General features: G+C 37.4%; 1 protein-coding gene across 1 annotated transcript in view; it reads left to right on the forward strand.

Annotated features, from left to right (window-relative positions):
- Positions 1-15,964, forward strand: part of LOC127659699 (uncharacterized) — a 30,467-nt gene extending 14,503 nt beyond the window's left edge. Inside the window, exons 2-3 of the mRNA XM_052149637.1 lie at positions 13,916-13,967; positions 14,561-15,964. Of these exons, the coding sequence (XP_052005597.1) occupies positions 13,916-13,967; positions 14,561-14,812 (304 nt within the window). The 3' untranslated portion in view covers positions 14,813-15,964. The remainder of the gene's footprint in view (positions 1-13,915; positions 13,968-14,560) is intronic.
- The last annotated feature ends 1,398 nt before the right edge of the window (positions 15,965-17,362 follow it).

Genomic DNA, 17,362 nt, shown 5'->3' on the forward strand with positions numbered 1-17,362 from the left:
AACATTATAGAAAGCTATTTGATGTGAAGTAACTAACCTCACTCTCTCTGCCTAGTTTGTCCTGTCTCATGTATCTGTTGGTTACCCTCTTATCGGGTGTGTGGTTGCCTTCCAGTTTGCTGCGTGTCAGCTAAGTATCAACAGAGGATTGCATGAATCTATACCTGACTTCCACAACACACAGATCCTTTGAAATGCTCCTCTGCTCTAGGGTCTGTTTGTCTCGCTATCACCCATTCGAAATACACTGTAAGTTTCTTTGAATAAAAGTACATGCTAATCTTTGCAACATATACCTTGCGTGGTATAATGATTTCTTGCGTTTTCATTTCCTATTTAAGAAACTGGAAACACAAATGTATGGGATCATATGCAAGTTCTCTTAATTCTAAAAGTATGTTTTATCTTTCATTTGCAGCATTGAGGTAAATTTACTTAGCATCAGTCCAAAGTTCTGTTCAGATCAACAGATCAACATTTTCTTTTGCTCCAAAACAAATTGAACATATATTTAACAAGATGAAGTTATGCCAAGCCACTACAGCTCAGGCACATGGAGTTTACAGTAACAAACATTTGTAAGAAATTATGGCTTTTCAAAACGAAACAAAGATTACAACTTGAATAAAGGCCCACTGTAGTAAAACCCTTTTGATTTGATTTTCTGCCAGAACAGTTGATAGCAATCAATAACCTCACAGCACTTTATTTAACACCTTCGTATCACTGTGCACGGAATTTTTTTTTCTGATGCATAAGGTCAAAATGGAATAAATAAATGAATAAAAAAACATCTTTAATGCAATTTCATCTTCACTTGAGGTAATTTCTCATCTTTGAGATTTGTTGAAGGGGATTAAATCAGTAGTGATCCAATCCACCCACTTGCCTGTACTTCAACAAACTGTTTTCCATAACTGTGTGTGGGAGGAATTTTGTAATAAAATACTTGTAATAGAATAGCTGAGATGTTGTCTGAAAAACTGATGATATGGTTATGTTAAAATATTTAATTAAGTAAAAGGTTTTTTTCACAGAAATAATGTCACTCCAAATATATTCAATATATTTATATATAGTATGTACTGTATATTCCCCCTTCAGGGAGATCTGTTTAGCCCTGTTTAATCCTACTAGATTAGACAATTACTTTTTCCCTTGAACAACAAGCATTATTATTATTATGTAAGACCGACAGTGCACATGCACGCCTACGATGAGACTCCCTATGATGAGACACAAGATTGTTTTTCTAATCTTCTTTTTGGTGTTTACTAATATCAGTTACATCACCACAGCTCTGTTTACTGCAGACCAAACCTTAGGGTAAAATAATGGACTTGTATGAGAGAAATGTCTTGGCATCAGGACTTGATTGGTAATCTGGCATACCGGGCATTTTCCCGGTGGGCCGACGCACTTTGGGGCCGATCGGGGTGGACAGGCCATCGGGAGAACCGGGACTAATCTGAAATAAGCCGTCGCGTTATGCAGAACGGGCCACAAAACTGTGCTGCAATATGCCGAAGGGCATATTATATGCAGAAAATATTGCATATTTTTCTTTGGAGTTCACTGAATGAGCTATGATATAATCAGACCTACTGTAAATAATTTTTCATGGAAACTCAGTCAATAAATTAATAATTTTCTAGACTTTGGTATTTTCAAAACAATTGACAATTTTAGTTAAAAATGTAAGAGTACAGTGTTATTTAATCAAATTAAAATTATATTCAATTACATTATACAACTGAAATGCATAGCTAACTGGTCAATGTCTTGTTATTGATTCATTTTATCTTCAACATTATAAGCAAAACATTTAATCACTTCTTTAGAATTATTGGGAAAATGTCTAGAACAGACATTTAGAGCACATTAGAATTTAAAACAACATTATCTTTCAGGATTTTAAGTGTTGCCATGGTCACCTGGAGAACTACTGGTGGAAGCCCATCAGGAGATTTTGTTCTCCTCAATTAGTATTCTAGAATAAGTTCCTTCTCTTCAACATCCTGGCCAAGCGTATCTCACAAAGGGTCACTTTTGTAGAACAGATTAGAGAATTAAAGTGTGCACCATAAGCTGATCTAGAAATAAGAGGCTAATGATTTTCCAAATGTCAGCATTTTCACTCCTGATGGGAGACGGCTTTGAAAGAGGATAAAGGTGCAATAATTTTTAGATTTGAAGCATTTGGGTGGCTGCATAACGTGTGCATAGACTTTTTAAAATTAAGATTTAAGGTTAAAATTTACATGAATACCTGTATATAAGACAAAGTGTATATCTTAGGTCCTGTAACTATACACCATTTCTTTTAAGTTGATTTCATTTTTGAACACATTTCTGCCTTCATTATTTTCAAATGGTCCTGCGGTGTGAATTTTTTAAAATATATTATAAATATTTCATGCAGTTTATTAAAGTTTATTTAAGTTATTAAAACTGTATGTATTAAATAAATGCTTGTTAAAATGGCTACAGATGACATAAAGCATGTCAAACCACAGGACATGTCAACTCCCCAAAAGTATTTCATGTTATTTACAAAATAACCATTTATACTCAAAATATAAAAAATAAATAACATATATTTAAAGCACAACAACTTATGCATAATTCAATTATGAATCGGTCATGTTTGCATACTGCCACCTTGTCTTTTCATAAAAAGGCATTTAAGGTAATTGTGTTTTGAGTCGTTTACCTAAAGAACTGGGAGTACAGCCAAGTCCACTATCAGAGGAAACACTGCACAACAACAGCCCTCCCTCCCTCCCCACCACTTTCTCTTCCTTTTTTTCATTTCCTTGTTTTAATATACTCTCTCTGTCTCTCTCGCTCTGTGCTTCTGTCTTAAACTCTCTCTAGAACTCTCTCACACATACAGAGACATTAAGATCAGAAATAGACACAGGACATCCACCGGACAAACTTTACTTTGGGTTGCATCATATGTCCGTTTAGATCATGACAAATGATATAACTGCATGAAAAAAGGACTATATTTATGCTACCCACACTTAAGCTTATTTTTTTTATTTATTCCTGATAATTGCAATACAAAATAGCATAACATAAACCTTCATGCTTTTTTTTTTTTCAGATTTATAGCGGCCCAAAAGAATATTTGTACTCTTAAGTCACACTTAAAATATTGAATGTATTTGCATTATATAACAAAATATAAAGTGGCATTTATTCTACCTAAATTTAAAGTGTAAGTGTAGGTGTGAATTCAATGGGATTTGCAATGGCATTGAAACTCCATACACTTTGTTTTGATGCAAGTTCAATTGTGCAGTTTCCACAGAGGAGCTAAAGAAGTGGTCAGGGTCTTGAAATACACAACGGTAACCACAACTTCTATGCCAGCATCTATCACAGAGTGTCTAATAATAGGGTCAATCCCAGCCAGCTTCCTTGTTGTCCTCATGTGGGAGTCATGTGGAGTGTCATCCTGTGGTCTGTTTACTTGGGCAGGCTTTCTGAGAACCTCCTGGTTACCATGTTTATGCCACAGCACAGTTTGAAGTGAACCACTCATGGAGTCTCTCTCTAGAATCTGCCCCACTAAAGAATGTAGATTAATGTTAAGGTGCTGTGAGGACAGTCTGAAGAATTCAGTCTAGCAACAGAGCATGCAATGGCACACCACCTGAAGCAGCTTAATAGTGACACTGAGAACTGTGAAGGTGTCATGAAGTGACTCAACTTGTTCCAATCCTTCAGGTATTTTCAATGTCAAACCAAACCTAAAACCTTTGCTCATGCCAGAAATTTCTTTGAGCCAGACAACAGGAAAACACTTGCAGACATGCAAAACACAGATCAGGAAGGGGCGCACATAAAACAGATCACATTCCAGATGGGATGAGCTTATTATTTAGACAATTGCTGAAGACAGCATGATCTTCAAAATCATACATATGCTACACAGAATGAAAGGAATGCTTTTTAGTCCAACTAATGGTGCGAGAGCACATTTCTGAAATATTTTGCAGTCTGCAACCAAGTGGCAATCCCATAATTTACTCACCTGTTGTTCCAAACCTGTATGACTTTCTTTCTTCCTAGGGACGCAAAAGGAGATGACAGAAATTATGTTAGCCTCAGTCACCATTCTTTTTCATTGTATGGAAAAGTGCTGAAAGTGAATGGTTACTGTCACTTACTATCTGCCTTACGATGCCTTTTGTGTTTCATGAAAGAAAGAAAGGCGTACGGGTTTAAGACAACATATGAGTTTTTCATGAACTATTCCTTAATGCTACTGAGAACCTGCAACTATATTTGTATAAATGTTTCCTGCAACTAATGATTTGAAAACAAACGTCACTTCTGCATTACTCTGGGTGTGGCAGGTTCACATTGTTCACTGTTATGAAAAGCAATGCCTGTGTAGCTGCTTATATTAAAATAACAATTAAAGTCATATAGTCATAAGTCACAAGTCATATACCTTTATAAGGAATATGAATAAGGGCCATACAGAGAGATCAGTTTCCATAAACATTGAAAAGTTTGATTGTGACATCTGGTGTGAGCATACATCCTCTAGTTTTTTGCAATATATTGAGCAGTGCACTGATATAAAGGTAGAACTAAGGAAAAAAAGCTTTTTTAATGGAAAATGCAAATAAAACGCAATGCTTCATTATGCAGTTATCATGGACACTGACTCAGAGCGAAGAAAAACAGTGAAAGTGAAGCAATGCACCACATATTCTTATGTCATTTCTATTTACGTTAGACTGAGAAAGGCTTTCCACTGACTGGCTTGTTTTTACAGTGCCTAAGAAAAGCAAACAATATATAGAAAGATATATTCTCAATGTTTTTTTTTTAATCCTTTGTATTTGCAGTTTGCAGAGGAGAGTAAAACAGTTGCAAACTTATGTAGTCTTTCAAAATGCATGATTTGCCTACAAAGGTCCTCTCAATATGCATGCTAGATAATCTGAGATCATTTTAGAGCACCTTAATCAAATTCAGAAAAGCTTCATATCACGCTGCTGTTGGGTAATGTATGGTCTTCACCTCCCCTGACTCCTCTGAACATTGCGTGTTTCTTGAGCAGTGGCAGTGCGCCAACATATCACAATTTTTTGGACAACTTTCTCAAGTCTGACTAGGCTCCTAGATTGTTTTGGAGATATGATGACAGCTACTTGGCCCAAATGCTGCCTACGTGTAAAAGTCCTGCATATCAGATACCAAAATTTCTGCTCCCTTCAGTTGACCTACGTATTTCTCTTTGGCTGGCTGACTCTGATCAGAGCTTTTACATCACCGACTTAGCTACCTGCACATGTATCATCTTTCATTTCATACCTTTTAACAATTTAATCCTTTTGAGTTGAGGAGATTAAGAGTGTACAAAGCCGATGATAACACATTTTCATTCCGCAGGGGAGATTGCATGAATGCATGTACATAACCGTAAATAAGTAAGCAAACAAAATGCAAAGGCGATTCAATTTCAGTTATGTCTCAAGGTGAATGGGGTAGCCCCATTTCTGAGAAAATTCCTTTCTTTGCTAGGATCCATTCATGACAAAGAAAGAGTAATGAGTTTATGGCAGTGATTTTGAGAAAAAAGCAAAGAATGAGAGCCAGGCGTCCCAGGCGCAGTTAATCTTCCCTGCCTGGCAGACAGCTCCATCCAGCCTTCAACCAACACATTGATCACATCCCCATAACCAAAGCCCCTGTATCACTCTCTCATATCTGCCCTGATAAACAATGAAAGTGACAGGATTTGGATCATGGAACGTCGTCTTTGCTGTTTGTATACATCTTTAAATAGGCAAGTGTGTGCTTTATGTCAACATGCACAAAGATAAGAGTATATTTTTTGAACTTTGCCCCGTTCCTTAGAGTTATTTATTGGTAACATTAATGTTTGCTTAAAGGTTTATGGTTCAATTGTGTCAAAGGCTGTCTCTATGTTGTTTTTGGAAACCATCTAATGACAACAACATATGATTTAGAGGACAAATTCTTTCAGTGCACATAATACCACACTGACCACACTGTGAATTCTGCTGCAGTAGATCAAATGTTCTGCTGCTGAAATCGGTCTGTGATCACTGAAATGCAAATCACTGCCCCAATTGCTGAAGTTAGAAGTGTTGTTAAACATATGGGCTTGTGTGAGTGCCAGTTTTCAGATGTAATGTCAACAAAGTGGGCCAAAAGTAATAAATAATGTAATGCAGTCAACAGGAACGTATATTTTATTAACCTTACCACCTAACCCAAGCCCCAAACTTAAACCTAACCATCAGTTGAGTAAAAATTTATTTTTAGAGTGAAAATGCAACCTCTGAATCGAGCTCACCACTGTTTATGTGAATGTGGTTACTTCCTTGGGAACAGAACCTTGTGTTTTTGAGATTGCTTGCACAACGCACTATCAGTTGTGCAAGAGGGAAATGTGTTCACACTTGAATTCATGCAAAAATCTCTAACAGTGCTTGTATGGAATTTAGAAGAATAGGGTCGATTTTAGGGTACATGAACTTTCAGAAGCTACATGTCAATTTCCTGTGCAATCATGTTGATTACAGGGAAAAATTTATATATATTTTCTTATCTAAATGAATAAATTAATGACAGCAAATGAAAAACTCAAGCAGAACTCAAGCACAAATTGGCAATGCAAGAGGAGAGATGATTTATGGTGACCTTTTACTATGATAATTACACTGACCACAAAGTATAAATGAATCATAAAAATGTGATTAATAGACACCAGAATTATGCATTGTATTGTTGTAATCTCTTATTCTAAGCTCATTGGTCCTACAAAAAATAAATTAGTCCCACTCCAGATGATCATGTTTTGTTTTCAGTTGAGATGAGATGCACTTGTTAATGGATTTAGCAGAAGGCTTGTTGCCAAGCTTAGCGCTTGCTTTGCACATTGTGTTGATGCCAGCCTATCTACATTAGAGCGGATGCACTGAGCGAGCTCTGACATCAGAGGCCTGATGTTCCACCATTCTCCTGGCATGTCCACTTATCTTCTGAAGCCAGAACACTGGGGCTATGCTTGCAGTGCTGCCACTTTGAAGCAAGGAAAGGAACAGGCTGCCCAAAAATGTCTGTTGCTCACGTCAGACCTCCTTTTGCCTAAATGTGGCAGTAAATGACACTTTCCATTGTGATATGATGATGGCACTATGTAACTGTTTTTTCTTAATGTACAGTCATTTGGTTATTATCACAGAATAAACCCCTTCAGGATTAGTCCTGATGAACCTGTCAAGGTTTATTTTTTTGACTGGCAAAAGGCCACTGTAAACTTTAGATACTTCTCGAAAGCTTATAGAATGGCTGAGGAAACATATACTGAAGGGTTAAATTAATACATCTTTAATGACAGCACTGCATTAGAGAAAGTGCTGCATTTGAATGACTGTATGATCTGGCCGTATTTTGTTACGAAAGCCTGCTGTGACATGCAAGGTCCATTTTCTCAGGGAAACTGCTCTTCCTTATTGCAGAGCTCATGGGAGGTCACAATCTAATGAGTGGCATCGATTAGTATGACCTGTAAGCAGCCATGCTTGTGTAAAGCACACTGACAGTTCTCCTTTAGAAAACAATGCATTATTAATTATGAGGTTGTGCAGCAGCTCAGCCACATCTGGAACGATCTGCCTTCTTGTCTGCACACCAGGGGCTGCTTTAACATGTGGATCGTGGGCACATATCCATAGATACTGAGTTCTTCATAAAATTTACTCAGCACCATATACAGACCCATCACACTTTTGACCTTCTTGCAGAGGTACCTAATTAGAAACAACATGCAGATGTGAGAAATTAGGATGACGAGTTTTTAGATGGTGTCATCTTGTACTGTCTACATACAGTAGCTCAATTTACTATCTTGAGAATGTATGTTTTAAAATGGATTTTAAAAATGTTTTCAAATTGTACTCAACATAACCTTGGGATTAATGTTCTAAACTCATGAAGACCATTATAAGGTAGTGATGATAATGGAGTGGCCTTCCTTTTGTTGCTTGAAATGCCTTGATCTAGATGTAGATAGGTTTCAGTGGTTGGTCCCTTTATTATTTTTAAGACAAAAAGGGATATAAAGAGCATAAATGAAGCATTTTCTGTACCTCAAGCATTTTACATACAATAGTCAGATCTATCTGTAGTTTCCTCAGTTTTGACTATATTGTTAACCCTATATTGTTTGTTACGTAACTTTAAAATATAGCATTAGAGCAGACATAATTTTCATAAAACAAATAATGGCTAAAAACAATTTGCATGTGTAGTATTACACTCTACAGTCATGCATGGTTGCATGCAAAGCAAGTCAAATTTATTTTTGACGTGAAAAGGATATGTACCATAAAATGTAAGTGTTACTTTCCAGTCTGTAAACCCTAGTGCGGATTTATGCAACTCATTTATCTACCAATATTTCACTGATCAAAAATGGACAACTTTGTTTTTCCCTGTCTAGCCACTCTTTTAATATGTTAAGAAAAATACAAGCCCATACAGCAGGAGAGGAGATTCTTTAGTTGCAAAAAAAAAAAGATGAGTTAATCTGCTTGGATTACAAAACTCTTAAGAGGGTGTAAATATCCAGCATGGATAGGGGCTTTGAATGTCTTAGACAGCCTCAAGTGGCTTACTCGCTGTATTACAGGGGTCCTAGGCTGTCTGTCATCATGATTCTGTCTTTGGTATAGGCTATGCAGAATTTCCATGTCAGTTGAAAACTAGGTAACCGCAGAGATGTTTGTTTAACCTACAAGCACTCTGGTCTACACTGGGCTATAGATAAGTATTGTCTCGACATATGTCATAGCAACAAAATGGGTTGAATCTGCGACACACCTGGGCCGTAAAGGTACAAAACACCTGCTAATACAAACTGTATGATTAGAGATGCTTTATAACTGTTCAAATAGAGCCTTACATAAGTGGCTCATTCATGCCCTAAGATAATAGTGCTATTGAGAATCTGAGCAATCATAATGGCTCAGTCTGTCACTGCACGAAAATGCAGACTCTAAGAATTTACTCAAGTGGATGTAGGGGTAATATAATGACCTGTTTTGCACCTAATTTCTCTTGTTTCATTTCATGTTGATGAGAACGTGTAGGCATGAGCATTGCATATGCTATCTATCTATCTATCTATCTATCTATCTATCTATCTATCTATCTGTCTGTCTGTCTGTCTGTCTGTCTGTCTGTCTGTCTGTCTGTCTGTCTGGCTGTCTGGCTGTCTGGCTGGCTGCGTGTGGGCTGATATGATATCTGTTCTGATAGGAGTTCTGTAAGAATTACACTAGATAAAATAAGCCTTTCTTGACACAGCCCAGCTACACAGTTAAACGTATTCACAGGATTAAAGTAACATATTTTTAATCACTTTTTTTACATAACATACTGCATGCACATCTCCTGTATCAACATGTTTTATGTGGGCAAACAAGCACAGTGGCATATGCTGAACGTATACTCTATGCTGTGCTACATACCAGCTTTTTTTTGTAAAATTTATTTGCAAAGTCACTCCTGGCTTCATCCCGTCTGCCAGACTATTCACACAAAACAAAGCTATGTCTGGTGAGAGCAAAGCATGCATGGTTGAAACATGTTGCCTTATCTTCGAAGAAAAGTGTAATTGTACTGTAAACAATATTTCAATAAGAAAAGTCTGGATGGGTGTTTTGCTGTTTTCTGCAGAGTCATCTGATTTGGTTATGCCCAGATTGCAAGACTGCAAGATTATTTTTGCATTGTTATGTTGTTCAGAAAACAATTAAGATTATTGTCATCCTCCGATCAGGGTTCCCATGATCATGGTAATGGAAATTGTCATGGAATTTTAAAACTTAGAAAAGTGAGAAAATGTCTAAAATATGAAAAATAATTGATTTTATAGGAAAAATATTTCTCTGAAATATTTTATGGTCTGGAAATTGCTAATTGTGAGTGCAATCTCTGTACAATAATTAAATATTAAGCTAAATAAACATCCCTATCCTGTAATGACTGGAAAAGTAATGGTTGGTAAAGCCAGTAGGAAAATGTACTGGGCAAAAGATTTAGAAACCCTGTCTAAAAGGTCTGTGCTTTCAATAATGTTGCAAAAAGAGTAACTACCCATGAACACATCTGTCTAAAGGAGAATTCTGAGTATGTACCTAAATCTCTAAGTGGGGGTGGGGGGGTGGGGGTGTACAGCATCCCTTTATGTCCATCTCCCTCCCATCCAGTTGAGAGAATGGGACACTTTCACACTGGTCGAACTGTAAAGCTGGAGAAAACTCACAATCTTGAGGTGCGACTTTCCATATTCTGGCTGTCCACATCGAGCCACAGCCATGAGCTTCCCACCTCCCTACTCACCTAGTCTATTTAAGAGGAGAGACAGGCGGTAAGTGCAAGTATAATGGAGTAATGTGAGTGTATTGTTAATACTGGCATGTGATGAATTAATTGTGTAGGTGTGTAGTGAGGGTAAAGAAAGTTGGTTTCGCCTAACCACTCAAACAGGCAAGAAGTAAAATACTGCAAGTCTTGCTCTACAAGGTGTGCAAATTGGTATGTCAAGTTTAGTGAAGTGCGAATCTGTGCTCTTCATCTGCTGTGGATCGCATTGGAAAACAATTACAGATGGTCTATGGAAGCCTTACACAACACTTTTTTTTTTTTTTTGCAGGATACAAAGTCATTTTACACTATACACTATACCCAGCTTACACTATAGATGAGGTTATTTACATATTTTGTTCCTCTGTATGGTGAGTGCTTCTTTTCTGTTTGAAATATTGTCAGCCTCTTGGACAAACTAGATTTCAGTTTTGACCTAATAAGAAGCAGCTATTCACAGAATGCAAACATGAGTGACCGAAATTATATTCTTTCATAGAAATTATCCCTGTGCCCTGCGTATGCATATGGTTCAGGTGTGGCATTCACATAGGCAAGAGAACATTAATCAGTAATGAGGACTTGTTACATAAAGGGTTACTGTGTTGATAATAAGTGCCACTCAGTGTTTCTGTATTTAAAATAATATGTAAACTGAGACCAGTTGTAAAAGTTTTTCAAACTAGTTTTTAAACTGTGCAGTAGCAGTGCAAAGGATTTGTTTATTGGAGCGAGTCTGTGACATCTCCACCCTGGCTATGGTGACAGACAGAGACATACTGTACCATGTCACATTTGTGTTGACTGTGATGTACAAGGCTTTGTTAGGAGTGGCAGCTGAATGAAGCATCTGTTTGCTTATCTTACTGCATCACCACATTGTGGATAATAACATTTGTCCTTTACAAAAAAGGTTTTAAATATGCAGATTTAGTTAAAGCCATTTTCCTTAGAATGCAGTGTATCCAACTCTGCCTATTTTTTCGTAGTTTTGCCACATCAGGTATTTATCATGTATCAAGTTTCTCGTATTTTAGCAAAATGATCTTACAATAGTTATAAAGAACAGAAAGCTTGCCACCCACATGTGCTATTGACACTTCACCACCTGCAGATTCTCAACCAGATTTATTAATTTACGAGGACTCTTTTCTGTCTTTCCCTCTATCTCTGAGCTATGATTATCATTACGTACATAACTCTTCAAGCAGTTGCCAATTAGCCTGACTTCAGCTCAGCAGGAGTGCAAAATCTGGCAAATACGAAGACTGTAAATCTGGCTGAAGTGCTTCGATGAAATCTAATCTGGCAGCATTACAAACTCTGCATGAAATAGAAAGTGACAGTACTATGGTCACTAATTTGTGTTCAGTGCTTTTCTGTGAAATCTCATTAGAGGGATCAACTTTGAGCCATCACCTTTCAAAGAGTTCCACTGGGATTTTGTCAATGTCTAGCTCCTCTCTGCTAATCATATCTTGAAGTGAAACAACTACAGGTAAAAGTCTTGCTTAGTTGGGGACCTTAGCTCTATTACCAAAACATCCTAACTCTAGAATCCTATCATATCTGGTTAGTAATCATGATGATTTTAGGTTTTCATACAGTATGTTTAACCTACTGTCAGACTTAAGATAGGAAGTTTCTGTATTACGACCCAAGAGGGATGAATAGCATAAAGCGGATTAGGGTAGAGTGGGAGTACTCTACCCTTTAATATTTTTTCCATTCATCTGCGTGACAAAATTGTCCAACTTCCCTAATTCACCCAATAGATAATATATAAAATGTATATATTATATTTACTATGTCTATAGTTATATCTACACCTAATTCCATATATTTTTTTATACAAAAATTTAGCTATATGATAAACAGGGGCCAGTGGTGTCTCAGCGGTTAAGGCTCTGGGTTACTGACCGAAAGGTTGGGGGTTCAAGTTGGGGGTTCCCAGCACCACTGTTGGGCCCTTGACCCTATCTGCTCCAGGGGCGCTGTTTCATGGCTGACCCTGCACTCTGACCCCAGCTTAGTACTTTGCACATATGCAAAAACAATTGCATTTCATTGGCTCTGCACAATAACAATAAAGTTGAATCTTAACAGGTCTTCATTTTTGACACTTTTTTGTCTTATACACTTTGTTATAATCTTGCACCTGCTTTAATAATATTTAATAGTAAGTAAACAGATGGACAGTGAAAAACAATTGTGTTGATATTCCTTTCTTTCTAAGTGAACAAATGTGAAAGCACCAACTTATTGACTAACATTCACGTTTTTAAATGACCCTGACCCCAGCCTTCAGACAGTGTTGTGGTTGATAAGGCATTTGGTTTAGCTCATGTTTGTGCTTGTGCCTGTTGTTACAAAATTTAGCCACTGGAGGCGCTACACACTGAGATTAGACAGTGGGGAAAATGTACCGTGAGAAAATCTGAAGTTCTGCTGTTCCCTTGAGATCCATTCTTGTGTGCAAGCTTTCAGTTGTCCTTATAAGAGAAAATCTCTCAATTTACTCCTATAAAATAATATATGAATATGTTTTCCACAAATGTAAAAAAAATACACAGGTTTACAGGAACACGTTGTTCCTCAAAGTGTCAATTTTACCTGGACAAAGTCATGTGCCAACTATTTATTACATAACTTGCCATAACTAGGTGCAAACAAAAGCCAAATGTATCACATTTCAAAACGTACTGTTACAACAATGCATACGCCGCTTGTTAATGGCGTGTCTTGTTTGTGTTGATGTGTTTTGGGGGTTTGTCCTGCCGCCTGCTGCTTCAGTGTATTGAGCATGCTGTGTGTTCTTGAGCGAGTTCAGTAAGAGGGCACAGCGAAATCTATGCCCCAAGACTCATTTGAATAATATATTCTGGCGTCAGATGACGTCACAGCGCCTCCTATAAAAGGATACCAGCGGCAAAAATAGTATCATTAACCGACAGAGTTTCTTCCAGAAACCACTCTTAGATCACTTATAGCGCCCGGCTTCTCTGCGCATTCACAGCAACAGAGCATCGCAACGAAACAAGCAAGGATTTTAAAAACGTGTTAAAACAAGTCGCAAACGTGGCGAGAAGTATTATTCAGACGGGTCTTGTCCTCAATATGAGCACGGAGATGTTTAAAACGCCAATGGAGGTCGCGGTGTATCAGCTGCACAATTTCTCCATCTCGTTCTTTTCATCCTTCCTCGGAGGGGATGTAGTATCCGTCAAACTAGACAACAGGTAGGCGACATGTACCCTGGATTTAATGGCATTATTGGATTGGTTTTACATAAACCTTATTTAACATTTAAAGTATACATGTTTGCTTCTTCAAAAACGCATGCATTGAACATACACATTGCTCAAACAATTCCTTATATATATATTTTATTCGCGTGTCATGCAGACAAACTTTGTAGGATACATGTTGTTTCCTACTGTAGTGCCCAAACAGCTCTCTAATAGTTTGTCTTTTTTGTCTTTTGCAGTGCCTCTGGCGCTAGCGTTGTGGCAATCGACAACAAGATCGAACAAGCAATGGTAAGATGCATAACAATTATTGGTAACGGTTTACAATAAAGTTCTATTTGTTAACAATGATTAATGCATTTGGTGTCAACAATGGAGATTGCATTTACTTACGTTAACATACAACTTTTAAGATGAACAAATGCTGTTAACATTGTTCATTGTGAGTTCATGTTATCTAATGTTGTTAACTAATATTAACTAATTGTACCCAGTTATTTTACAAGCACATTGTTGTTTAAAAAAGTTATTATTATACCAGAATTAGCCTGGGGTGTTTGTAGAAGTGCTATGGAAATTTAGTTTCTGTGTGTAGGTTGTAACCAGACCTGTGGCACTCTCTAGAGTTTCTGCACCTACTTTCATTGCATGTGCTTTGTCACTCCTGTAGTAAAAGTCAAAGGTCAACATGCAAAACACAAATGCACCCTTTTAATAAAAAGTTTGTTTTAAATTCTAATTCAACTCCCTTTGTCATTCTATTGAATGACTTGCAATAATTTGACATGTAAACATCAGTTGCATTGTTTTAGTAGGGAATTTTATAGTATATGTTATGGTGTGTTCATGGAAATTAAAATCTTTTTTTTTTTTTTCTGTTCCAGGATCTCGTTAAGAATCACTTAATGTATGCAGTCAGGGAGGAAGTAGAGATCTTGAAAGAGCAGATCAAGGAGCTGGCAGAAAAGAACAACCAGTTGGAGCGTGAGAACAGCCTGCTGAAGAATCTGGCGAGCCCAGAGCAGCTGGAGAAGTTTCTGTCACGGCTGCCCTCAGAGTCCAGCCTCCCTCTGGAGCCCCTGGGATCACCTGAGGATGTCGACCGCCAGTTCAACTGCATGGGATCTGCTGTATAAGTGGCTCTGCCAAGGGGCGGGCAGAGCCACAGCTCTCACCTGAAATGGACCTCCAGATATGCAACTTCAAGATGAAGCTGGCTGTATCGCTGAAACCTGAAAAATGAAAGCTGTACCAGTACTGATGTACCAGTGGCCTAGTCTGTTCTGTAATATCCGACAATCTCTTTGGACTGTGGACAAGAGAGAGTGAAGTAGACATCTGAAGTTACTGTACAATGGGACTGACCAGCCCCCTGCTTTGAGCGGGCCCAGCCTTGCTTTCCCTGGGCTCTTCTCATGAAGAGAAGGAGAGGGCTTTGTGTGATGGAGCTTGCCCAGAGAGTTAAGCTTTGGACCTCCACCGAAAATGCATCTTCGGCCTGTCCAAGTCAAGCCAAGGAAATGTACATCCCCAAGAATTGCCCCCCAGTCTCACAAGGGCCCACCTGGAGTTCTCAACTCTGATACAAGTTATATGGGGTCAGATATGGTCCCTGCCTTGTGTGACTGTGCTCACTTTCATACCCTCCATGTCAATGATCCCTAGAGCTCTAGACTTTCTTAGCTATTGCAGTTAAGGACTTTTGAGATGGACCTTTGTGGTCCTCTCTTCCACAGCAGGGACTTCTGTCAAATGATTTGTAAAGCATTGCTAGTGTCTCCGCAGATGGTGCCTGCTGCTTTTATGGGGATTTTTGCTTGTTTGTATGTTTAAACGGAACAAAATCAACTTGTTTAGCTAAATGGGCAATGTGTAAAATGATTTTATTTTTATTGAAATGGAAATCTTTATACATTTGCATAGTTCTGTAAATTAGCAACTGATGTAAGTGAAATGTTCTGAAATAGAGGCGTGGGGTGGATGTTTTTGCTGAGAATGTTCTGTGGAAATGTGTTTTTTTTTTTTTTGGACCTTCTATGCCAACCAACTAATTGACACACATTTGTATAAAGAGGGTCATATGTTTTTGGATGGACTTTGTGTTTTCTAACTACCAAAGCCTAATACTCACAAGCCAGCAGGACCATGTGTTACTTTTCATGGGAAAAGTAGTAGCAGTCTTTTTGAAACATTGGTATTGTAGCTTCATTGTGTCCATGGTGTTTTTTTTAACAATGTATGGATGCAAAATGCACATTGCAATAAACCTTATGTTTACACTAATACAACTCTCTGATCTTTTTCTTTGTGTACATTTGAAAACGAGGACATTCTTTTGTATTTGCAACCTTAAAGGTCCTTCAGATCAAATTGTTAGAGCATTTCCAGTGTAAAATGTAAGTTACAGTGAGTCACAGTCAGATTCTCATCAAATATCTAGGGACAGCATTATAACAATTCCAACTTCAAGTGACCTGGCCATAATATCAGAACAATGTTCTTGGCCTTAATATAGGATCGAGAATATTGTTGTAACAATTAGATAAATGTTTGATACTAAGGGTTAAGTTCATGCATGGAAGGTAATCAGGCCTATGATACAACGAATAAGGCCAGTATTGTCCCTTTTAGCATTCATAGTAGTTTATGATTTACATTTTAGTGAGAAGGATGGATATTGACCAGTGCTCAAATTTTACTGCCTACAATTCAATAAAAATATCTTTGAGAATTCCATGTACAGTTCAAATAAAATATTTCCTTGAATCACATGTAGTAAATTCTTTATGTAATTACACAACTACTTGTATAAAGCTACATTTCTGCCATTGACCTTGAGCTCTGCTCACTGAACTGTCAAAATACCTAAAACTATTAATTTGAGATATAACAAAAAAAAAAAAAAAAAATGTATATACTGTAGCTAAGTTTATAATGGTTATTGTGCTTTAGTAATCCAAAAGGCTTTGGGGCCAATTACACTAGGAAGTTGGCGTGTAAAACCCATCTTTTCTTTGAAAGGGAAATCTGAAAACACTGGCACGCTCAGTGTAACCCAAGCCTCTAAGAGTTCCCTGGCATAAGACTTCCTTATAGGGCCCATATCGGTTTATTTATATGGCAGTTCCTATAAGGTAAAAATGTTGATTAAAAAGAAATGCAGTTTATTGTTCTTGTGAGTTGTGTCTACTGAATCATGTTGCAGGTGGGTGGTGATTAAAAATCTAATTACATCTGGAAAGATCGGAATCCAAATGAACTCTGATTTGAGGTTTCTTTTACATTTTATTACCATTGTAAACCTCGCCCAATATTACATGTAGTTAAAAAGCCACTTAATTCTAGGCATGAAGATACAAAAAAAAGAAAAGACACTTAAAACTGCCATTCTAAACAAGCTGTAATATGATTAAATTATTCCAAACAGAATAGGCTAACCAGTACCACTGAAATGTTATTTAATAAAGATTTGCAAGCTTCAAGTTTATATTTTTTACACAGCAAAAACAAAAAAAACTGTATAGTGTATACAACAGAAAATTTGGCTTCACTCAATGTATTATTTTTCGGCTGGAGAAAACAACCATGGACAGAGTAGAATGTTCAGACTGGATACGCTGATGATTTCTGCCTGCCCAAAACAGCTGCAAGATCTCTGCTGTTATGCAATGCTCAGACATATGTTT

This window comes from Xyrauchen texanus, chromosome 19 (assembly GCF_025860055.1).
Source record: "Xyrauchen texanus isolate HMW12.3.18 chromosome 19, RBS_HiC_50CHRs, whole genome shotgun sequence".
NCBI lineage: Eukaryota > Metazoa > Chordata > Actinopteri > Cypriniformes > Catostomidae > Xyrauchen > Xyrauchen texanus.